Source organism: Homarus americanus, unplaced genomic scaffold (genome assembly GCF_018991925.1).
Source record: "Homarus americanus isolate GMGI-L3 unplaced genomic scaffold, GMGI_Hamer_2.0 scaffold21914, whole genome shotgun sequence".
Lineage (NCBI taxonomy): Eukaryota > Metazoa > Arthropoda > Malacostraca > Decapoda > Nephropidae > Homarus > Homarus americanus.
In genome coordinates, this window is record NW_024719665.1 from 136,359 (window position 1) to 161,925 (window position 25,567).

Consider the following 25,567-nt stretch of genomic DNA (forward strand, 5'->3'; position numbering starts at 1 on the left):
TAGGGTAATACCTTTAAAACACAAAATATATTTAAAATTTCATAAAGAAATAAAAATCTTCTTTTATCACTTCTTCCTCTGTTAAGAAATAAGAGACCAGTATACACACACACATCTTTATCATGTCTCTAATTATAAAACAGGAGTATATAAAATAAAGCCTTAAAACAAAGAAATATAGGATCCTTTAAAAATAATCTCTAATACTAATAAGAAATAAAATATCACGTAAGCACAGTATGTGACAGTTTTTGCTAGAAAATAAATAAAAGGAGAAAAGTTAAAGTCGAAAATCCAGTTATCAATCCCCAAGTAATAATGGTAAAGTAGCAGTGACAATCAAGATGGGAAGAAATATAATTAAAAACAAGGTCTGGATGTGATAGAGAACTGACGACATGGAGAATATTAAAAGATATTGAGATACAGTGCAGTACATTTACAGATATATGGCAGAAAAGTGTAACAAATTATACGTAGAACCGTAGACTTAATGCCTGAATACCTTGGAAAAGAATGAAAAAAAAAGAGTCACAGTAATTTGGAGAAGTCAGCTCGTATATGAGGAGAATACATTTATGAGGTGGCTAGTCAAATGGGACCCAGTACTGTACCTACTGAACATGCCCTAACCATCACAATAGGGTCTTATTCCTAAAGGATCCATTTGAATGATTAGCATAGGCAAGGCTGGGACCCATTAGACTTACAACCTATATATATATACAATACTCTCTATTATACAAAATATACATACCTATCAAACACAACTCAGGAATGTTCATTTGATTTATGCGGAAAATGACAAAATATCAAGTATCAAATACTCATCGAGTCTATGAGGTCTAAGAAAATAATACCTAAGGACTAAGTACTTTGGTTGACACTCACCTGGCAACCAAACTGATTTATTACCTTAATGGGTGGCTACACAATGGGTGCCAGACTTAATGGGCCACAACCTAACCTAATTTAACTGTTATGATTGGGGCCCAGTCTTAATGATAACCTCAAAAATAAATTAATTAACCTATGTCATTCTCAATCTATATGTATATTAGACTAGACAAGAAGAATCTACCTTTGGTACTTGAGCTTTTAGATTACCTAACACTTTAAATCTTTGTTAATGATAATGCTCCATACATAATCTTGACTATTTACCACACAACTGCCAAAACATCACAGTCGGCAAATATAAGTTGTCGGGTGGGCTCATATACTGTACAGAGAATCTATTCCATACTCCTCCCTCACTTTGTTGGGGTGGATCAAAGGAAACAGGAGTCTTAATAATGTGGTGATAAATGGAAGGAGAGAATGGCACAAGACAAGATCAGGAAGTGACAAAGGCTAAGACAACAAATATAAATACTCCATTCACAGCTCTTCATAATGCAAATATTTATAACAACTGAAAAACATCAGTCAAGACACAGAAGATGGTAAGGTGGCTGAAATTAAATAAACAATACAGTAAAAAATTCAGTCACCCTTCGTGTTTACAGATTATACTGTAATGTATTTGTTTACACAGCATCCATTCGTCATACTGGGGCAAAATTGAAGAAGTCTTTTAGATCATTATCGGATTTGGTAATTACACAATGGACTAGACCTCCACTGCCCTCTGTTTGCCGGTGAAGTCTCACACACACAAACATAGGATCAACTGAAGATTAGTTCCAAGCTTCTTTAACCTGGTAATTAAACACCCTAATGCAACTTGGGGGTCTAGGTTAGGTTAGTGTGAATTTGGCTGAAGGGATGGTAAGTAAATCTTGACTTTAGCCAACCCTTACTGTAGCAGGAAAGATCTGGTAAAGATAAAAAGTTATCTCAAACAATGTGTTTTTATCAATATACAAGAGACAATTTTACTAAATGAAGAAGGGGAAGTAATATTCTTAAACTATTTAAATTAATTCATTTGAGCAAGAGGAGTAATTGTTGTATATTTATATGATGTTGTGGGGCCTTGTTGTGATAGAAGATACACCCCAACATAACACACTTGCACAACTACAAAGAACAATGAGAGTAAATAAATGAAAGTGTTGCTCCTGCTTCCCATAACCCTGTGCTGCAGCAGGAAACAGTTTCCATGAGTGACTATGTTATGGCACAATACTGTTTAATTATGGTGAGTGAATGAATAAATATCAGATATGAGTGATGTTGTGCATATGTATGTGCACATGATAACAGGTGGTTCACTGTCCTATAGCTTGTGCTAATACCACCTTGAGCACCGTGTTAATTTCATTCTTGATTACAAAAATTCGTGATTTTTGTTGATTTGGAAGGAATTCAATGATGCTTTATGCTAAACAAGATGGTGCCCAGTGTAGTTTTGATTTTATATTGACACGAGCAAATTGACTACCATCATATTAAGGCAGACACCACCACATATGCTTTGTTTTGTTTTATTGACCTTAAGGTTATTTGACATCCATCTGTCCTCTGAAGGTTCCTTGACAATGTGTGGAATGTTGATCACGTACTAGAAAAAAATATACAGGATCCATCAAAGTAAATCTTGGCACAAACTAAATTCAATCTACTTATCTCTACTTCCAGACTACTGTATTGTATGAATAAAATATAAAAAAATATCAGTATTTCAAAGACATTTGTATGCTTAAGGTTTAAAACAGTTATTTATACAATAAGTAAACTTTGGACATGGCTTTGATATTACAATTTTGAGTTTGGCTGCAGTATGCCATGATATGGAAACTTGACAGGCCTCTAAATGGTAATCAAAATGGACATAAAACCTCATTAACCTGTCATTGGTGTGTTCTTTCCATAGGTCGGAGGTCTTGAGGGTGGCTGTGGCACTAAAATATTTAAAACGGCAGATGACAAGAACAAACCTAGCCTTCCCTGATGACCTTATATTATTTCTAAACTATGTTTTGGTAGTTTATGTTGCCTAATTTCATAAACCTTTTTGTACTGTCGCTTCCCTGGGAACCTTCAACCTCAGGAAGTGAACACTAATATTGGCAGCCAATCATATTCATACGTTTTGATCACCAGCTGTAGAGGCTGCCATCTAACGAGTATTAATACGCCGCCAAAAATTATTTTAAGACAAATCAGTAGAATTATACATAAAAAACTATATTTCTGTCTACAAAGAACACATGTACTGTATTATATCTAAATGTATATTACTGGAGCTTCTGTAGTGCTACATCAAAGTCAATTGTTTACGTACACTACAGTATAATAAAACAGTACTGTACACAGTTTGATTGCCTATATGCATAATTTCACAGCAAGTTTTAATCTTGTGAGCTCAATTATAATCATAATATGATAGATGCCAAAATATATGGCGACTGGTCAAATGGGCCCCAACCTAACTTCTCCATGATGATTTGGTCCCAGTCTTAATGAGCCCCAGTCTTAGTGAGTCTCAATATTAATAGTAGTGTACTGTACTTCTAATGATGATAATTACATGTATGTTAGGTTGGGGCTTAACAAGACTGCAGCTATTTTGACCTGCAACCATAGAAATTGCCTTCTGTTAAAGCGTACAGTATACAATAATATACAGAGTACAGATAGGCCCCGACTTACGACGGGTTTAGGGACCGAAATCCAGGTCGTAAGTCCTACATGGTCGTAAGTCCGACATAGATTAAAAAAAAAAAAAAAAAATTTTTGTATTCTTTTTTTAATAAATAATCTACAATGAAATACAGTACAGTAAAAGTAATGAATAATGAGAAATGGATACAGTACTGTGAAAGTAATATATAATAATGAATGGTTAGTGTGACTGAGCAGTTACCTTTAATGTAGTCAGCTGAATGCACATGGGGCCCCCATAATTTTCTAATTATACATGGAGACTACATTAACTGGAAAGGTTTCGGTATAGAAAATGCGTGTCATTTGAAGAAAAAAAAAAAAAAAAATTTTAATAAAAAATCTGCGGCGGTCGTAAGTCCCGACGGTCGTAAGTCGTAGCAGTCGTAAGTCGGGGTCTGTCTGTATATATAAATCTGATTTCAATAGTTAACAATAAAATCAGATCATTTACATTCTTCATAAGTTCAAAACATGGAATTTTATTTTGTATCTAACTAAAAAATATTTTTGTTCACAGTTTTATGCATCCCACCAACATGACTAGATAAGTTTATTCTGTTAGTTCACCGACGGGAGATTCAGCTGAAATTAAAACACTATATCAGATCTCTCTGACATGTTGGTAATAACACCACTACACAGGAAATGGCCGGCCGTTAAGAAATTTAAATTTTTTGTTAGTATGGACATAATACTAATGTCTAAAGGAACCTGAATCTGTTAAAACCCATTATGATGTTTTTTTTTTTAAGGTCAAGTTCCTCGGGGTGAGAGTGAGCCAATACAAGACTCGGACATGACGGGGTGACACACACACACCATCCTGAGTGACAGAAAGAGGTAATGTTGGGCTTTGACACAACAGAACAAGTGGTTGTTATTACACCAAAGTAAAAATGCTTGACTAAACCTACAGAGCCATGAGTTCAAGCACACACTTCCCTCGCTGTGAGTAAAAATCATTATAAGTATACAGTAAACTTCTACCAAACCAACTCTAAAAATAAGACCAACCGTTCAACATAATATTTCTCTGTTATTACTGTACTACCACTGTCATTATTACCCTCAGCCTCTCTTTATACAGTGTGTCTATAACCCAGAAACACTGCCTGGAGCTCCACATAGCATTACATATCCTACTTCAAGGTTGATGAATATGATAAAAGAAAAAGTTGTAGTACTGTATTACTACATCACTGTCATGAGCTAATATATCACAGGCATTTTTCAGTCTCTCTCACGTAAGAGCTGTGCATCACATGAAGACAAAGTACTTCAGCTCATTTCACCTATTGATTAAACACCCTAATGCCTTCTGGGGGGTGTTAGGTTAGAGGTTACATTAAGGAAGGTTATGTTAAGGAAGGTTATGTCAAGGAAGGGAAGGGAAAGGAAGGGAAGGGTTGTTCAAGCACTAGGTAAAATAAGCTGGGGTGCCTAATCTTCATATAAGCCATAATTTTACTTCACAATAAGGCTACTCAAGCTGCTACATACAGTCTTAAACTTTTCAAGGGAAGACAGACCTCAAGCTGCACCTAAATATGAGGAGATTATATTACAAGATAAACTAAATAAAAAAGGACACAAATTATGACCTAACTTACTGTACAAATAAAGCTGCTAAGTTAGAATGCTACAGACATACAATAGTTATTTCAATATACAGTAATAATAATGTTTTGTTTACACTATCTTACTCTGGGTCATATCAGGGGTTTTAAGTCTACACACTAATGTTTTTGGTGTGTGTGTGTATATAGTACACACACACACACACACACACACTTCCCAAAACAGGATCATTATCAACTCTTAACCCCTCATATAACCCCTGAACACTTTAGATGATTTATGAAAAAAAAAAAAACCTAACTTGTAGAGAGGTTGCAGGGGAAATGGTCCTCACTCCTAAAATATGCCATGTACTGTACTATACCCTAACCATCAGTATTGGGGCTCCTTAAGAATGGGACATTTTAAGGGTACAGTACACCCTAAATCCAAATGGTTAGGTCCGAGGTTATTACAAACTGGGGCTCACTTATAACACCAAATGAGACTAGCTAACACAGTGTCTAGTTTAATTGCAATGACATGGAAAATTGATGCATTATTTGTAGCTGAATTCATTACACTATATGAAATTATCTCTCTCGATTGCCATAGACATCTTCGGGAAGTGAAGGAATACAAAATTAAAAAGTCCTTGGCAACTAATTGTCAGCATAGATGTCATCCTCAAGTGAATTTACTTCTCCCCCACATAACCATCAGGAAGCCGTACTGTAGTCAAGTTCAATTACACTACCATACAGTTGAACAGTTTCCCTCAACTACTAAACCAATTTCATTACATATTACAGTTCGTGCCAGTACAGTACACCAGCCATAACCAACCCATTTTGTAGACTTTAACTGTAACTACATTATTTATTTGGATAGTTAGATATTTTATTATCCTGGAAAAAGTAACAAACACTAAAGAATTTCAAGGTATTTTAAAGAGGACATGAACCAACCAAACCTCACCTGACCACAAACACCCTATCTATGGTTGTTTGACTATGTTAATGGTGAACTCAGGAAGTCTAAGCTATACTATACTAAAGAAGACATTATCCCCATTAATATCTGTGGTTTATGGATTTGCCCTTCATGGAATAGAGTATCAAATATAATGACAAACTTTATCCTTTGTTTATTGTCATTTCAGTCCACCAGCAGTAACACCCATTTTCTGACCCACATCTGCTGGAAATATATTTGGAATGTCTAATTCTAACTCTCTTTATAGTACCATCAGTACATTAGATACACTTTAAAACAACTGGTCTAATTAAACCTTTATCAGTCCTTTCTGATTCAATTTTGTAGGAAATATTTATCATTCCTTTGTAAAAATTTTTGTGAGAAATACTCTCTCAAATTCACTTATCTTGTATGTTTGTTGAGTGTAAATACCATGCAGTAGCAGGGTATTGTGACAGAGTTTAAGTCTCCATCACTGGTTGTGGTACACAGCTTCTGACACAACAAGCTGAAGGATGTCGTGGGCCAAGTCACGAGCGTCTCTCCCCAGCATCTCCTCCACCTGACTAACGGCTTCTCCAACCACACATCCTTCCCGCTCTTGAGCCACATCCAGATGATGGTACGCTGAAACAAGTGTTCATGTCAGTATAATATACATACAGTATGTGAAAATGTGATACAACAAAGTTACAGTATCTTGCTTTCGATCATTATCTGCAGGAAGAAAATACTGTACAGTATAGTCTCGATTTATGCGGATTTGGTTTACGCGTTTGGTCATTTACTCGGCACCTTGCCAGACCGACAATTTTTATTTACTCGGTTCATTCCATCATTTGCGCGGGAAGTGGTGCGGGCAGGGTGTGCACAAGGTCGCCCAGACAACAAAACATTACCGAGTTCTTCACCCGCCACACACCACAGCCGGCCCAAGTCAGTGATAGCGAGGATATGGACTTTGAGGGGTTTGACAAAGAGGCCCTGCAAGCCTCTATGGTGGATAGTGATACAGGTGATACAAGTGAGGGCCAATAATCTGCCCTCTACCTCAGAACCAACCCCAATCCCCGTGTACCCAGCCATCTCTTCTACTAAGTAAGTGTTAAAAAAGCTAATATTATTGATATTTCTCTTAAATATTAATTGTGTGTGCATACCATCATAAAATTAAGATGTTATTTTTACTACAACGTACGTAACGTATTGTGTCTGGGTGAAGTATAATTTGTTTATTTACTGAAGATATTTGTTTTTAGCTCATAAAATTCATAGAAATTACCCGGCCAGAATATAATTTACATTGCTGGAATTCTTATAAGATAGTGATTAATTTGAATATAAACAAGCTAAAATTTGCATTAGACATACAAATTTTAGATCTAATTTAAGAATTTTATTAGAGAAAGCAAAAATTTTATCTTTTGTGCAAAATATATGACGTTTATATTCAAATTATTCACAGTCTTGCAAGGAATCTAGCAATGTCAATTATATTATCCTAAACACAGTTTGAGGTATTATTTATTACTAAACCTAAAAACCTAGTGTTTTCACCCAAACATTTCTCAAGAGCGTGGAAAGAGGGAGGGGGGGGGGGTTGAGTCCATTATTTGAATGGATATTAACCGGCGACTGTATTTCTCTTAAATATTAATTGTGTGTGCAAACCATCATAAAATTAAGATGTTATTTTTACTACAACGTACTATTGTGTCGGAGAAAATGTAGTTTGGGGGTCGGCCCAGTCTCTCTTTCAATTAATCCCATATGTTCTGTTATTTCGTTTACGCGTTTCTCGTTTTATGCAGACCTCCACGGGTTCAATTGACCGCGTAAATGAAGACTACAGGTATACTGTACTACCAAGGAGCTAATTAAATAATCTATCAATTACCTTTGTTTCTCTTCCACTTTTATGTGGGATGAATCAAGGGATATTGTACAGAAATCTCCAAGAAAGTGTACAAAATACTGTAGTACGGCAGAAAAGTGCATAAAGTGCATAAAGGTGCATAAAGTGCATAAAGGTGCATAAAGTAACAGGAAAGAGTTAATAAATGCCATACAGTACGATGCACTATATTTGTTTCTTCAACTTCTATCTGCAGTACAACATAGATAAAAAAAAATATTTATACTGTATGAAGGTCTTCAACTGAGCAGTGAAAACACACCACATATCATACAATAACTTTGATTAGCAAATTTTCCAGCTGTGTATTACTGAAACCCAATGATTAGTAAAATAATTTCAGCCAATATTTCTAAAATTAATATTGTCAATTCTTAACCATAGTCTTATGTGGTATGATGCAAAAGTGACATCTTAGGGATTTGTCATGGAAAGGTGGCACCATAGCAAAATACAAATGGCAAGAAAATTAGGAAGAACAAAGGAGAGTCATATGACGTATCGGACTGTGATTGGGCAACGCATCCTTACCTCCCTCATCCCGCCAGGATTCGAACCCACGATCTTATGAATGTGACCGGGAACGTTACCTCTAAGCGGCACGGGTAGTCCCCATTTGAGGTTCACGGCGCCATAAGCTCGTTGAACAGGCTTTGTGTGAAATACAAGCCTAGGACTGCTTTTAGTGTCCTGGTGGCCCAGAGGTAACGTTCCCTGGTCTCATTCATAAGATCGTGGGTTCGAATCCTGGCGGTGTGAGGTGTTGATTATATGTAGAAGTCCGCGTGCTTTATTGGGCCATTGAAATATATATATATATATATATATATATAGGGGGGTGTGTGTATATGACTATGAAGTGGTCACAGGATGTAAATGTCTGACCTTTCATGAAGAGATCTAGACCAAGCACATCTTCCAGCTTAGCTCTCTGCTCCTCAATCCAGCCATACACACCACCTCCACCCATTACCACAGCTCCATCACGGTCTGAAATTCATACATTTGAAATTAAACAAATTATAATAAGCTTGTAGTGTATATTTCCAAACATCAATAACAATCATGTACTGTACTGTATTAATAGCCCATGAAGTGTAAGGAGGCAAAGAAATCTACACACCTAAATGCCACACTTCTGATGACGTATATGATGAAGCAACTGATTTACAATCAGACTCCCTGCTTTGTCTCCCAGAACAGAGGACGAGTTCCATGGACCGCCGTAGATTTGCCAAGTCTTCGCTCTCCTCATCTGATACTGAGTAAAAATCATCCTTACTGTATTGATATGGAAACAAAAAATCTTTGCATCTGGATTCAAACTCTTCTTTGTTTACTCCAGGACTACTGTCTCTTAAATCAATATTGCTCTTAGAAGCTTCTGACTGGACAGTACTTTGTTGTGGTAATGTAGTTGAGGTGCCCAAATATTTTTGCTTTGTAGTAATTTCTTCATAATTTTTGTTTTCCAAAAACTTTTTCCTTGACCTTCCATCCTCTTTAACATTCTGTTGTGTTTGTAAAATAGATGAATGTGCCAGGTCAGCAAAAAGTCTTTCATTGTTGTTGGAACTAATACACAAAACTGTTGGTCTTGGTCTGGCTGAACTATGTGTCACTTTTATATCTTCGCTGGTGTGGTGAGCCAAATCACTATCACTTATACGACCTAAAGGGTTGGAAGTAATGTGTGACACTACTTTACCACTCGTGCCTCTTGAAACTTCCGAGTGATTATACTTTGATGTGCCACCTTGGGATATATGTTTACTTCTATTACCATCTTGAATGCTTTCACCTTCCAGACCTTGTGAAGCTCCGAGCCTTGGTACAAGAGTCTGACTGTAGGTTGGCAATGCCTCAACCCCACACTCATGCTGCACACCTTGATATTTAACCTCACCTGAACATTTAAGATTAATCTGAATATTCCTAGGTGTTATAGGACTAATATCTTGATCCCTCCTCCTAGTTTCACTCCCTGATATTTGTCTCCTCGCCTCCTCAAACACATCTAATAATAACGTGTTAGCCAAGTCCTCTACACAAACGACAGAACCCACTTCAGTTTTCTTGCAATGTTCATCAAGTATGAGTGATACTTCATTATTCTTCAAGGTTGCTGAAGGATTATAATTCTCTGAAAATGTCAGGTTACATTCACTTAATCCACAAGAGTGGCTTTGGGATGGGGAAAGCCGATTAAAGTTCCCTAATGTATAATCAAGATCACTTTGTGTGTCACTCGCAACATTATCAAGCATCTGGCACGTGAAATCTGTCTTCTGTGTATCGAGACCACTATCACTCGACACATTGTCAAAATTATTAACAGAAACGTTGTCCTTACTAGCATTATCCCTTGAATATATTTCTTTGAGACTATTTGCCAAGGTATTGTCTTTGAGAAATGTCAATTCCTCAGTCCCCTTCACTTTAGTATCTATAGACTTGGAGTTCTGTTGATCAGTAATGTCCTTCCCTACAACAAATGTATCACTGTCACTCTGAATATTCCCTGAGATTTCTTTCCCCACATGACATTCATTGTTTTTGATTGTCATGGTCTCTTCAGGCTCAATATTTTCCCCAATAGTTCCTGTACCCCCGTCCTTCATGTTAGTAGCTTCTCTTCTCTGAGATTTTGATTTCCCTTCATTTTCAAGAGTTTTCTGTGATGACATATATCCCTTGTCTTCCTTGTTGTCTGTCTCACTACTTTGTAAGATTCTGTTGCAAGTTTTAGAAATGGTTTTATTGTACATATTTTCATAATTATTCACCTGATTACTTGTTACATTTTCTTGACTTTTACGTGTCTTGGCATCACATTCAACAGTGAAGGTATCTCCTGATAATTCACTATCACTGTAAGACTTTTCACAAGTTTCAATACTGCCCTTCTCCATACAGTTTGCAGTGTCTACATTTATATCTTGCCGGGAAGAAAGCCTTCGTAAAATTCCCACAAGCCCCGACTTTATCTTTGTTTTCTTTTTTAATATTGGTGTACTTGTCTTGTGTTCTGCGCCCAAGCCTAAATCACCTATAGTCTTCCGAGGGGTTACTTGTGCAGGTACAGAAAATTTGTCAACCACAATCTGTTTTTTCTTTGGCAGTGGTGACATGTGCAAACGCAACTTCTCAAGAAAACGGCCTTTTCCCTTTTTGTCTGCATTCTTGCTTGGTGTTTTTGGAATTGTGAAAGTGCTTTCAGATAATTTCTCATCAACGGTGTAAGTATCATTAAAAGACTTCTCAGTGTCATCAATTATTAGAGAATCATTTTTCACTGCCTCATTCTGGGTTTGTACGGTCTCACTTGTTACAGATGTTGATAACTTTCTAATGCCTTTACCTACAACTTCTATTTTACCGATTTCTTCTCTATTTTCTGTGATTGCTTTACCTACAACTTCTATTTTACCCATTTCTTCTTTATTTTCTATTTTACTTATGCCTTCACTTTTATTTCCTATTCTGTTGCCATTCTTTTTGACATTCACGGTCTCATTGACTTTGGGATGCAGTATTTTATCAGACTGTTTGTTTTTACAACTCTTGTCAACGTTGGTCTGCAGTACACTACCTGCGGTCTCCACTGTCTGTGTTCTACCAAGTTCTTCCTTGTTTTGATTCAACTTTCCTTTATTATCGACAGTGTTCTTGTTTTCTACTTCAAACGTGCTGTTTAACACACTTGGTAAAGGTACCGAAGGCTTCATCTTACATGGGGCTTTAACATCGGGAGCAGAATTTAAACCGATTTTACAAGGCCCAGGTTCACAGTCACCATGACAGTCCTTCAAACTAACTGTGAATGTTGAATTCAACACTTTAGGTTTATTTGAGACTTCCTCTAAATTTTTGCCAGAGAAATTGATTTCCTTAGTTACTTTTTCCAATTCATTCACTGCATTCTCTTTTCTCTTTGAAGAGCTTTGATTCATCGGACTTTCTATGATCTGTGCCTTGGATAACACACTAATGATATCTTTATTATGTTTTCCCCACTGCTTGCGCTCACCCATTTCCTTATATACAACAACCAAGTCTGAGGAGGTCGTACAGTCCATTTCTGAGGCAGTGGTTTCTAAAGGTGAGTTTTCAAGGCCGGCAGTATCGGCACTCCTCCAGCGTGAACGCTTGCTTGGGGTTAAACTTTGTGTATTTGATGATTGAAGAGCGGTATCACCATGTTTTCCTGAGACTCCTCCATCATCATTACTTAATGTGACACTTGTTGGTTTTTCAGGAACATTTGTGCAGGTTATAACAATCTCTTTACTTGTAACTTCACACACTTGAAGATTACCATTGTTGGGTCTATCCCCACACTTATCTAGATATGCAAGAGATTTATTTTTCTCATTGAAAACCAATTCTTCTTGGGGTTCAGAGAGTATTCCAACAGAGGTATTATCTATAAGGGTTTCTTGTGTTTGAGGATTGTTCAGATTTTCAGCAGGAATTACAGACAACTTTTCTGGTGTTATCCTTTCTCTAACTGTGCTAACCAGAGTGTTGTTAGGTACTTCATTCATGTATGTCTCTGTGATATCAGGAGACATGATACTCTTCTTTCTCTGAGGCTTTGGTTTTGTAGAAGAATCCCTATTGACGACTTCATCAGGCTCTTGACATTTATTCTTCTTCTCTTCATTAAATTGGGATTCATTTGCAGGTGCAGTTCTGACAGTGGCATTTATACCATTATACACTTTATCCTCTAATTCAACTTGACTTTCAGATGGAGGCACACAACTATGGAGATTACTTTCACAAACACGGTCTTCCCTTCTTTCTATGTCATTGCTTTTAGTGGTTTCTTCCATTTTCTCTACTATTAATACATTTTCTCTCTTTTTTACGAGTGCAGACTCGAGCTTCTCTCTTTTATATGCCCACTGGCGCCGCTGTGATATCATCTGGTTCATCTTCTGCGTACGCTCCTGTAACAATTTCTTCATTTTCTCCTGCATCAGCTCCCTCAGTTCCTCAGCTGATGACCTGGGTATATCTTCATCACCTTCCTCATCACTACATATGTTATCATGTTTGAGGGTTTTGTTTGCCAACTCCTTCACATCCTTTGGATTTGTCTCTTGCACCTGCACATCATGGCTATCATCACTATGCTTACGTTGGTCCTTCTCTGTCTGACGTACATGAGGAGCTGGTTTGTTTTTTGGTCTAACCTTTAGTTTTGGAGACCTCTGCGCAATGAGATTTTTAATCACAAAATCTCTCCCATTTTGCTGTTGTCTATCTCTCTTATTACCCATAGCTGCAGTAGAAGAGTCATCGTGGACAGATTCACTTTCGGAAGTGTTAGTTGGCACTAGGGCCTCTGCAAGTTTTCTGTCAATGTATGCAGCCTGCAACTTCTTTGATAGAAATTCATCAACGAGCCAACCTTCAGCCCCGGGTGATTTGATCGGTTCCTCATCTTCCTTGGATTTATTTACTATTTCACCAGCTTCCATCTTCTTAGGGTCTACATCAGCATTCTTCTTAAACCCTGCACTATCTAACATCAGTTGTAGCTTCACTGGTGATGGATGCTTATTTTTGACATTCTGTTGCTGGGATTTTAAATTACTCTGTTTGAATGCATGAGGTACAGATTTAGATCGTCTTTGGAATCTCTTATCTTTATCTCCTGTTGGCTCAACTATTCCAGCATCCTTTGGCAAGAGACTATTTTCACTTTGATACTTTTTCCGGTGCTCCTGACTAAGTCTGTCCGCCCGGCTGTGGGCCACTCCAACTGGCTTTTTCACGCCACAAACTTGCTTATAAACTTTTGAGGTAGCTTTTGTGGGAGACTTGTAGGTACCCCTTTTGTTGAGGGACTGACTTACTCCATATTTGGCAGAAGGATCCGTTATGTCATGAGGACGTTTCGGGACCGGGATTTTGCGTACCGAGGCTGGCAAAGTACACCTACGTTTTATCAAAGAAGCTTTTAATTCCTCCTCCTCACATCCTGATATGAAACGAGGCACTCTCTTGAAAATAAATGATTTCCGAAGGATAACCGATATGGATGGTCTGGCCTGTGGTTGTCGCTGAAATATTTGAGTGAGTAGCAAGCGAAGGTCTCGACTGTAACGGGCAGGAACAGGTTGGTATATGCCTCTTATTATTTTGAGAATAAGTGCTTTCATATTATTAGCTTCAAAGGCATGTTTAAGCGTCATCATCTCATATAAAACACACCCCAAGGCCCAGATATCACTTTTGTTGTTGTAGGGTTTATTCTCACACATTTCTGGTGACAAATAATATGGTGTACCAATGCAGGTTCTTGCCAGGTCTGAGGTATTGTTCAAAACTTTGGCAATCCCAAAGTCTCCTAACCGGATCTTACCATCATCTGTCAGAAATATATTTTGTGACTTGATGTCACGGTGGAGTATCTTGCGGTCGTGGGTATATTTTATAGCCAGGCAGAGTTGTACAAACCAATCAAGAACACGATCTTCAGGAAAGTGTACACCTTTTCTCTTTGAGATGATGGTGTGAAGATCCCCGCCCCCACAGTAGTCCATGGCTATCGACAAACGGCCATTTTCTTCACATGAGCCCCGGAACTGAGTAATGTATGGATGGGACAAGCTTGACAGGACCTGTAACCATTAAAGAGATTACATTACAAGGTGTAAATGATAAAGATATTGTATGTTCTTTGTTAAGTACATCTCTATTAATATTTAGAATAAAGAACTAACTTTTAAGATACAGTACTGTACTGTCACCATAAAGGGAATTACAGTACTAAATTTGCATTTTGCATCTTATTCTGTACTTGTACTTAGGCTGTATTTCTGAACAAGTTGTTGCACCATCCATCAGATCATTTGTATACAATAAAAACCCCAAGTACCGGACTAATTAAGCCACCGATGATGTTAATCAGACGGAATCTGTTATTGAGGCGTCCGTAAGAGCAGGGAGCCACAACTGCTCTAAACAACAGCCACCATGTTACACTAACAGACTGGCTTATTTAAGCTCATAATAAATCAGTTCTGGTAAAATAATTATAATGTACTTTTGATAGATTTTCAGGAAATCCAGTTGCAAGTGTTAATAGATGTAGGTAAGGTTCTAGGATTTGAGTTCTTTCAAAGCCACAAAGACTTTTGAAAGCTCCCGAGTACCAACGTATGTGTGCATGTGGTATGGATGGCCATGTGCAGTGTGAGATAAAGTGGATGATGTGGATGGTAATCATATACAGTATACTCAAGTGCAGTTCGAGTATTTATAAATTTTATGAAAAGGGTCGAACTAATGTACATGTGCATAGTATTTTTGAAGGGTTAAAATTCATACCTCAGACACATGATATGTACACAGAAAGATTAGAAACATTATTCATGGCTTACCTTAAACTAAGGGGTTCGGTGTTTGTTTTAAATTTTTTCTATTATTCAAACTTTTATCCAAGTGAACTCATTTGAAGTTCTCCCCAAACCGCTTCCTTTCGGAGAGACCTTTGACATGATGCCTAAGCACAGTAGTTAGTTGACTGAGAGGTGGCAGTGAACACACACGAGGTGCCGGCAGGACTCAGACTGAGCGGAATTTAATGGAATCATGCTCAATTTAGTGAACTAGTTCGCTAAATTGAGCAAAAATAATGGAAAGTTCAACTTAATGGAAAGGGGTGGCACGAATTAGTTCATTAAATCGAGAAATATTGTAGGTGTATTTCAGTCACTAGCTCAGTGTGGCCTAATCGCAATGTGTTCATTTTTGCATTGTTGTGTATATTCAAATGCATAAATTCTGTGCAAAAGAGATAAATAAAAATGCTTAAAAGATAATTTAAGCTGTCTATTGTTGCATTTATGTTGATGTGTATGTATGTGCTTAGATCAGAAATTAGAAGTAAAAAATGTATGGCCCCTCTGTCAATTTAAATTTCATAATCTGGCCCCCCATCTAAAACAAGTTGAATAGCCCTAGTATATACAGTGACCCCTCGTTTAACGAACGCCTCGGTTAACGAACTGCCTTCCATCAGGATCTTCAATTCGGTTAACGAACAAAAATTCGGTTTACGAATTTCTTACGAACCGACCTCAACATGTTTTCACTTGCACTGACCGGGCAACCAGCTTTAGTATCAGTCCGCCAATACATTAATCGGTTCTAGGGCTTAAATTCCTTACTATTTTAGTAAATACCAAGAAGTTTATACTATTCAAAAATTTTAAAAGGTTAATATTCAATTTTTTAGTCATTTTAACAATTATTGAACATAACTGAAGGTAAAGTGACTAGTTTAATGCGCGGCATCCAGCCTCTTAACACAGCAAACAGGAGTTAGTCTCTCTCTGTTTTCACTGGAGGTAACATCTTGCTCGAGTCTCTCTTCAACTAAACGCTTTTTTTCTGTGTTTCCAAGCAAATTATTGGTCATTTTGAAATATATTTTACATATTGACAATATATAATGCAGTGCAGTGTTGATTTAAAGAAAATAATCTTGAATTACACCGAGAGCTAAAATTTTATGGGTGAAATGGCGCCATGGGGTGACTTCTCTTCCACCCCAATGCCTTCTCTTCTTCTTCTCCTCCACCCCCATTCTAAATCCCATCATCATCATCATCATCATCCAGGAGCCTTCTACATACACACCTCAAAGTAAGTGAACTTTTCTACCATTTTTGTTGAATTTAGGAAATTTTCGGTGAGCTGGAACCAATTACCCAAAAACCCATTGAAACAATGGTTTCGGTTAACGAACTTTTCGGTTAACGAACGACCTTCTGGAACGGATTGAGTTCGTTAACCGAGGGGTCACTGTACAGGTAGTACTGTATTTAATATTTTTTCTCATAGGAGTTGGTAATTGGAGGGAATTTAGATTCAGAGTTGATAAGACTGTTCGTAGCATTAGCTGTTGTGGTGGTGGTCACAGGCAAGACGCATTGATGTGAATTTGCTGTCTTCCTACAAATTATGTCTAGGATTATACCCAGTTGGTATTTCTCAAAAGCTGGGGTCGAATTATAGATTGATTTAACAATGAGTAAAAGGGAATAGGTTCCAATCCTTCGTTATTCTGTACAGTATTGTTAAGATGCAGGTTGGCCTGGCGGGACCATGTGGTTTCCGCCTCATCGCTTCACAATAATAACAATGACCCGTTAGATAAGATATTTTTTTGAAATGTTAAATAATTTTTTCCCAAGATTTGTGTAATTATTTGGATGTGTCATTACTCACGTGTCCAATACTTAGGGTGTTTACTGTACTGTATTTAATAATTAATCACCGAGATTTTCAAAAGCAAACTATCATATACAGTCAACCCTCACTTTAAGCGGTTAATACAACCCACAGGGTACCGCGGAAAGTGAGAAACGCGTAAAGTGAACAACATAACATATGGGATTAATTGAAATAGAGACCGGGCCGACCCCCAAACTCCACTTTTTGACGACACACAACTATGTTGTAGTAAAAATTTTATCTCAACTTTATGATGGTATGCACACACAATTAATATAGAAGAGGTTAGGTTAGGAAAAATAAAGGTTAAGTTAGGAAAAATAAAGGTTAGGTTAGGAAAACTAAAAGTTAGGTTTAACACTTACGTTAGTAGAAGAGATGGGTCGGCATACGGGGATGGAGGCTGGTTCCGAGGCAGAGGGCAGGCTACTGGCCCTCAGGTGAGTCACCATCACTGTCATCCACACTTGTCAGGGCCTCCCTGACAAATCCCTCAAAGTCATCTTCACTGTCTCTACCTCTGTCACTATCACTGGCTTGGGCTGGCTGTGGTGGGTTGCAGGCGAAGAACTCTGTTATGCTTTGCTGACGGCTGGTGTTTATGTTGTCGTGATAAACCTTGATGTAGGGCTCCATAGTCTTCAACAGCTGGGTAGTGAAGATTTCATACCTGTTTGCATCAGGGTCGTTGGAATGGAGGAGCTTGGCTTTCTCGATACACTCGATGGCACCCCTAACATTACTATGGGATAAGCGGTGTTCTTCTTGGGATGACGCACCACCTGCCTCTTCACTGACGTCATCATCATCTACCATCTCGTCGGTAGTCACATCAGGATCCCTTATCACCTCCAGGATGTCGTCGTTGGTGGTCTCGGAGAAGCCTGCAGCTGTACCACTCTGCGCAGCTTCTCTGGCAAGGTCCACTGCTACTGCAACAGTCTGAACCTCACCAGTCACAGATTGACTCTGCCTAACGCCCGGAATGCCTTGCAACACATGTCTCCATGTGTGACGAACAGTTGCTACAGACAGCTGATCCCATGCCTCCACCAAGAAGTCCACAGCTTTCTTGATGTTGAATATTCTCCAGAATTGTTTTAAAAGTACTTGTTGCCCTGCCAACTGTTGATCCTCGTCGTCTTCGCTCTTGCTATCGGTGTTGGTGTCACTCAGGTTACGCAACTCTTCCCTGGTGTTGGTGTAGTCGTTCAGAGCTTGAATTTTTCGTAGAGAATGCAGCTTTTTACATACAACAGATTAACTCTTGGTCCGCAGGCTGTACAGATTTAGTGTTGGAGAAGGAAGACCACTTTTACGCTAGTGACGATCTAACAGTAGGGCGGAAGTCCTGCGCGTTGTCCAGCAGCAACAAAATCTTGAATGGCACATTCTGTTGTCGCTAAGAATTTCTTTACATCGAACTTAAACAGCCAGTGGACATTAGCTTGGTCAAGTTCATGCTCTTGTACATGCATGGGCTTGCGGCTGTGTGTGATCACCGATAACTTGAGCTTACAGGTACCGAGGCATTGGTGGTAAACAGGACGGTGATGCGCCCTTCTGCAACTTCAGCTCCTGAATCTGCTGGCATTCTTCACAACGGTCTTGGAAGGAAGCTTTTTCCAAAAAAGACCAGATTCGTCCATGTTAAACACCTGTCGTCGCAGAGATCAGTTCTTCCTCCATAATCTCACGAAAAACGAGGAATTCCTACGCAACATCGTCAGTGTTAATTAGCTTTCACCACTATCACATATTGGTGATCTTGTTCCTCATCTTAAACCTCTGTAACCACCCAGAGGAAGCATTAGCGTCGGGTTTTGTAATTCCCCATCTTTCGTGACACTGCAGCATACAGTTCACGGGCGCATTTCCTTAACAGAGAGCGGTTCACCATGTTCCGTCGGGCGCTCGACGCACTGGTGAGTTTCATAAGTAATTTTTCTGTCTTGATGAAGCACCTTGGTTGTAAGTAATGATGATCATAGAAGCACCTGTAGACTAGGATGTTCGTGTGCTCCTTTTATTCCCCGGCTGTATCCTTCTTATCGTCCGGATCGAGATTCGTTTCACACCATGCTGGCACGCCCAAATCAACCTGTCTTGTTCCTTTCTCTAACTTGGATGATTCTTGTGATCACCTTTTAGCTTAAGGAACGCCATGTTTTTGGGCTTAGAAGTGCTGCGTCCGGGCAAGGAAAGGTTTCTCTTTGGGGAGTGGAATCGCCGGAAGCCATTTTGGCTGAACAATGGATGCACGATTGCTAGACGGTGTGGCCTGAGGGATGAAACTGTCGCTGCTAGGGTCAAGCGTTTTTCTCCTCCCCGGTAACACGCTATATTACTTTTTAAACCAATTACAGCTAAGCACCGTGAGGGAGGTAGGGATGAAAGGCCAACGCGTCCGATACGCCATATGACGCCGCCACTGATAACGAACAGAGACATGTACTGGCAATTGAACCTTACCGCTGTTGCCCAGGCGGAGGCGAGCAGGCGGGAGGGGCAATCTAAAATAGCGGCGAGCTGGACACACTTACGCAGCAAGTACACGCACCGCGGAAAGTGAGCATCCCGGTTTCGCAGGTACCGCGAGAACGTGAATGTGGGACCGCGTAAAGTGAGGGTTGACTGTACAGTATGTAGCGCCTATATAAGCCTATCACTGAAATCATGATTACTTGTCAAAACCAGAAAGACTTTTCAGTAACCACAAGACCATCGTAGGGTTCGTCAGTGCCAGTGAAGTGAAACATAAAGGCTTAAGTCAGTGATGACCCTGACAAAGAAATTGGAATTATTAGATAAATTAAAAGAGGGGATGAGTGCTGCCACGGCTGGTCAGTTCTTTGGTATAGGTATACAGTAGTGCATTAAAGTTGTATAGGGTGCTATTCACGTTTTTGCCTATTCACGCCATTCCCTGGAACCTAACCCCCATGAATAACAAGGTTTTACTGTACCAATGATCACAGGTCTGAGACATTCACTTAGGCAGGGGATTGAGAACTCCCTAAGATCACAGAAGCTAGAAGGTTTAAACAACCCCAGAGGTGTACACCGAGCTATTGACTACTGAGGCTATTTCCCATGTAAGCTTTTATAAGTAATTAGGGAGGGGAAGGAGCTGGTATGCACTCTTCATGCACCTCCCAACTTAAATCCTCCACCACTGGAAATAACAAGATCATAAAGTAGTGAAATACTTATCAGTCCATTTCATCAATAAATGGTCACATGACCTTCTTTACTTTACTTTTAGTTCATCCTCTTTGGCACTGATCGGCCTGTTAGCCACTTGGGTTGTCAGTCACATCTGTGTTATGCACCTTTGAAGAGTACTGGGCATGTACTGCGCTTGCTCCAGAATGTATCTGTACCTATGCCAGGTATCTGTACCTATGCCATGGTTGGTCAAGTCTGGTCTTACATGAACTAACACTCGGTGCTGTCACAACACTATGGTAGATTATTCCACTAGTTCACAATTCTTAATCCCCAAAAAACTTGCCCTGACACTTTGAAATTGTGGCTTCTTCAGCCTTAAGCTGTGACCTCAAGTGGAGCGGCATTCACTAATTCCAGGTACTGTATGAATATTTTACTGAGGAATGCCCTATAGTATAAACTAGGCAACTGCAGATGTTCTAATTTCTCTGAGTCACTAAGGTGCCATAGTGCAGGCACCAGTCTGGTGGGTGGTGGCCCTCCTTTGGACATTTTCAATTAACTAACAGTCTCTAGTATATCTCTGGGACCAGACGTGGAGACAGTACTCCAGACAGGGAAGCATCTCACTTGTGAAGGGCGTTATAAGACCCACTAGCTTAGTTGCTTGATTTACCTTCATCTCACAATGGTTTGAGAACTCTGGTTGGAAATCTGGTCATGGGCATCCATCTTTAAACTTGTCCAGGAACAAAGGTTAAGAGGGAAGTTTGGCAAATCCTTCACAACAAAATTTGTTTTAGGAATGATGGAGGGACAGATGGCAAAGGGTGACAATAATGTCCTCAATCCAAATTTGGACAGATGTTTAGAAAAGAGAAATAAGATGACCAAAAATTCTGTAACTAACTTGTATTACATTACTGTACCTGTACTTCTCGCCGTGCTTCTTCAAGTTCTTTGGGAGACATTTGGGATATATTAATCTCTTTAATGACACATTTGGTGTCGGATGGATCATGATGAGCCAAATGTGCAGCGCCATACGAGCCCAACCCCAGCTGCCGGATGATCTTGTAGTCTTCCATTTTCAAACTGAAAAAAAAGATAAATTTATCAAGTACAGGTGCTCCTCTACTTAAGAACGTTCAACTTACAAACTTTCAGAGATACAAACATCATCACTGAGGGGGGTTACCTGCCAGAACAGGTGTTTAATGTGGATGAAACCGGATTATTTTGAAGAAAATTCCAGATAGAACAAACATTACCTAAGAGAAGAAGAGTGAGCCAGGTTTTAAGGCTGTATTAAAGGGTATAGCTGCACTAAATATCCATAATCTTTTCGTTTTTTTACAATATGTTTGGTATCTACAAGAGTAAGTTGGACTTACAAACATGCCTCAGGAACGTAACTCGTTCGTAAGTAGAGGAATATCTGTACTTTACAATACAGTATAATATCTAAAGCAACAGATAAGACATATTAATGGAGGCACTGGAGGGAGGGTCCAAGACAACCCTGGTGCTAACCTAATGTAAACCCACTAAATATTTTGAGACTTATCCTATTAAGTAACTTCTTACAGCAATTTGGAATTATTGTATAAGTTGCCACCCAATGAATCTCGAGAATTTTATCTATGCAATCAACAGTTCAGACAATTCTATTAAACTTTTCTTCTATGTTGTTTCCCTCGCAAATGACTTGTATATGCCAGGAGGTTCAGGGGGCCCGTGTTATGTGAAATTTCTACACCGGTGCTATACTGTACTGCACAGAACCTGAAAAAATCCCTTCTGTGCATCCAAATAGATGCCACAAGACCCATGAAAAACAGAATATCCGCCAACTCTTTGCTTAAAATATTGACTTAAAAGTGGCGGTCGGTGATCTTAGTTATTGCTGGTTGATTATAAATACAGATACTCTTCGACTTACGACCTCCCGGACATATGACCGCCCCAGTCGTAACAAAAAATTTTCAAATTACGCATTTTCGAGTCCCAACATTAGTAATTGTGCTGTGTACTGACAAAATTTTCGTTTATAATTCCCTTTAAAATGGCATTTTCGACTTACGACCAATTCGACTTACGACCTGGATTTGGGTCCCTAACCCCATCGTAAGTCAAGGAGTGGCTGTCACTTGTATTTTCCTTCATTATATTTATATTGTTGGGAAAATTGGGTAGATATTTCACAAGGATAAATATTTCACATAATACTGAAGCTTCCCGGTCAGGTTAGGTTAAGTCATCTGTGAGGAAAAACTCATAGAAGAAAAAGAGCTTAAGAATTGTCTGAACTATTGATTGTAATACAGAAATAATCCTCAAGACTCAGTGGGTGACAACTTAACAAATTTATCAGCAATAGATTTCAAGTTGCCACCGTCTGAGAGAGGTTTTGGTTAGGTTAGGTTAAAATTATGTTTTTCAGATAGTTTTTTATGTAGGCAGATGACAAGTGATAATTTTACCCTATCACTCTCCTTCAGACGAAATATGTCTGTAATAGCCTCTGTCTTATAGGCAGAAGTATTATATAAATGGGTTAATTACATTTGATTTATATACTCTATCACCCTCTGTAACTTTCCACTAGCTATGAGGTAGCATGTTCAGAGCACGCGATAAGATGTGCCCACAGGAAGTCGTGTCACTTAGTGCTGAGCTAAGGCATTAAGTAGCCGGCTCTCTGGCCACCTCTTGTGGCAGTAGTTTGATATCCTTGACTAGAGGAAGACGTTATTGAGAGCCATCGTGGATGGTTCCGTCTTCCCTCGAGGGAGGACGTATATTACCGTTCTCCCTCGACGGGTATCGGGGGATTGTCACTCAACACCTCACACCAACCAGACGTATTTAGAAGTGCTCTTTAATAGAGCCTCCGTCCTCATCTTAACACTCATAGCTACAGTGATTAAGTTACAGTGATATACACTTGGAACTGTTTATGAGATAGTTCCTCAATAAATAGATAACAGACAATTGGATTTGGCTACTAAAACCCTATACAATATACATGTTCCGGCCTCATTAACCCAGAAGGAATCAACGGTTAAAGGGTCAGTTCATGTCAATTGTCTGTCTGTGAATCATCCACAGTAACACGGAGGTGTGATGGGGGCAAATATTTACTGAACACTGTTTAAATTATCCTCGAGTCCAAATGCTCAAATTATGGGTTAATATTTAGTAGTTGCCAACACCTAACTGAATAATGAGTCATGTATTGGGAGAAAAAAATATTATTTAATTTATTCCATAATGTTTCTTTCGGAAATTTTATAGTCTTCGAGTTATTTTAACTTTAATTTTACAATATTCAGCCAATCAGCATGAGAGTTGATGTGACGTCATAGTCGTGCGCGCTAATCACCGTGAGTGCCGATGTAACATAATACTCGTGTGCCAATCAGCACAAGTCTCAATTTGTGGGCATAATGGAAGATGGCATTTGTGTGCGAAAGCTGCACATTGGCCGACTGGCAAGTTATTCATCGCATTTTGGACAATGAAGCAGCAGCTGTTAATATTTGTAACCCTCACAGTGTTCTTGTTTCATCTGTAAAGTGTCCGAGATGTAATTCAGAGTGTCAGTACTATGTAGATGACCATGCATGGTATATGTTCCACGCACATCACACAGACGAGGACACCATACTGCACCACTTCCTCACTCAAGTCGCATCACTCTATCCTCCTGTATCTCTTAAGGGAAGCTTCTTACACACTAGGGGTTGGGTTGGGTTAGGTTAGTTTTTTTTCAGGTTTTTTGCATTTTTTGACCCACTTTTGGGGGTTAATTTTCACTTGTTGCCATCATACAAAATCAAAGGTAAAACCGTTTTTCCAATGGTTTCTCATGTGATATGGACGAACTTGACCCTCAATTTCTGGCACAAATCAATAGTTTCTGTGACAAATATCCCCTCCCATCTCAGACTATAGAGATTTGCTATAAAAACCATGGTAAACGTGTTCAAAACACATAAACCATCAGAAAAAGTTTTGCATCTAATCTAACAAACCAATCCTAACCTAAACTAACTAGGAGAGCTTCACAGCCGTTCGATGTTCTGGGCGTGTACCGCCGCGTCGTTCGATGTTCTGGGTGTGTACTGCCACGTACAAACATACTTAATAAAATTTTAAATATCTCGCTTAAACGTAATTTGCGCCAGAAATGCCATTGAAGAAAGGCATCTTAGAATTGTCAAAACTACTGATTGGATCTATATAGGGTTAAAATTCATCCATTGGCTGTCCGCAGGTTCCCGCCATGTCTACCTGAGGTTATACTCCTCACTTAAGTCAGTTGTCTCCTCCTCTTTGTTGGTTAGGTTAGGTTAGGTAGGTTAGTTCCTTTGGTATGAGAAAAGGTTTTCTTTTTGTGTATTTGGTGTATTAGACTCACATTTGACTACCATTTTTGTGCAAATTAGCTGTTTCTTTGAAAAATAAAAAATAAATATATATTTTAAACAGCTAATTTGCACAAGATATGAAGGTCAGATTTGAGTAAAACACACTGAAAAAGATAAAAAAATATATATATTCTCATACCAAAGCCTGAGAACAGCCAATGGACGAATATTTACCCTATAAATTTCCCGAAGTTCGTTTAGTGGCAACAAGTGAAATATTATTATTTTCTTCAATATCTCAATAAAGGCTCAACGGCAATGGTCATATATGTATTAACACAATAATTTACACCATGAAGAAAAAACACTTAAAAAAATCAATTAGGTGTTGACAACTACTAAACATTTACCAAATTACGTTACAGTGTTACTCAAGTTTAAATATTATCTAATTTAATGAAACAAAACAGTGGTATAGCTCTTAACAACCCCGGGCTGTTAACAAGGCACTCCCACCCACTAACAGGTAACGTTTCTTGTTCCTTGTTCCTTATTTACCTTGACTCATCCATCTCTGAGGCCTAATCCAGGTGTCAGTGATGGTGAATCGATGCTGTAATATGGTATACGACCTGTTGTTAGGAGTGACCTGAGGTTCATAACTGGTGGTGGGTCTCCTGACGAGTGTCTCTCTTGTTGATGGAGA

General features: G+C 38.8%; 1 protein-coding gene across 1 annotated transcript; it reads right to left on the reverse strand.

The window, feature by feature from the left end:
* LOC121860174 lies at nt 1–25,567 on the reverse strand. Its single transcript, XM_042357230.1, has 5 exons — nt 25,420–25,567; nt 21,418–21,583; nt 9,186–14,697; nt 8,948–9,052; nt 1–6,774 (listed from the first exon to the last, which is right to left on the reverse strand). The coding sequence occupies exons 1-5, from the start codon at nt 25,431–25,433 to the stop codon at nt 6,620–6,622; spliced, it is 5,952 nt and encodes a 1,983-aa protein (XP_042213164.1). The 5' UTR covers nt 25,434–25,567; the 3' UTR covers nt 1–6,619.

What these genes read in the sequence shown, in the direction of transcription:
- LOC121860174 (XM_042357230.1), bottom strand. An exon ending in AAGCACGGCGAGAAGTACAG is followed by an intron (nt 14,698 to 21,417) that starts GTACAGTAATGT and finishes TAATGGTTACAG; the next exon opens with GTCCTGTCAAGCTTGTCCCA. An exon ending in TCTAGATCTCTTCATGAAAG is followed by an intron (nt 6,775 to 8,947) that starts GTCAGACATTTA and finishes CACTTGTTTCAG; the next exon opens with CGTACCATCATCTGGATGTG.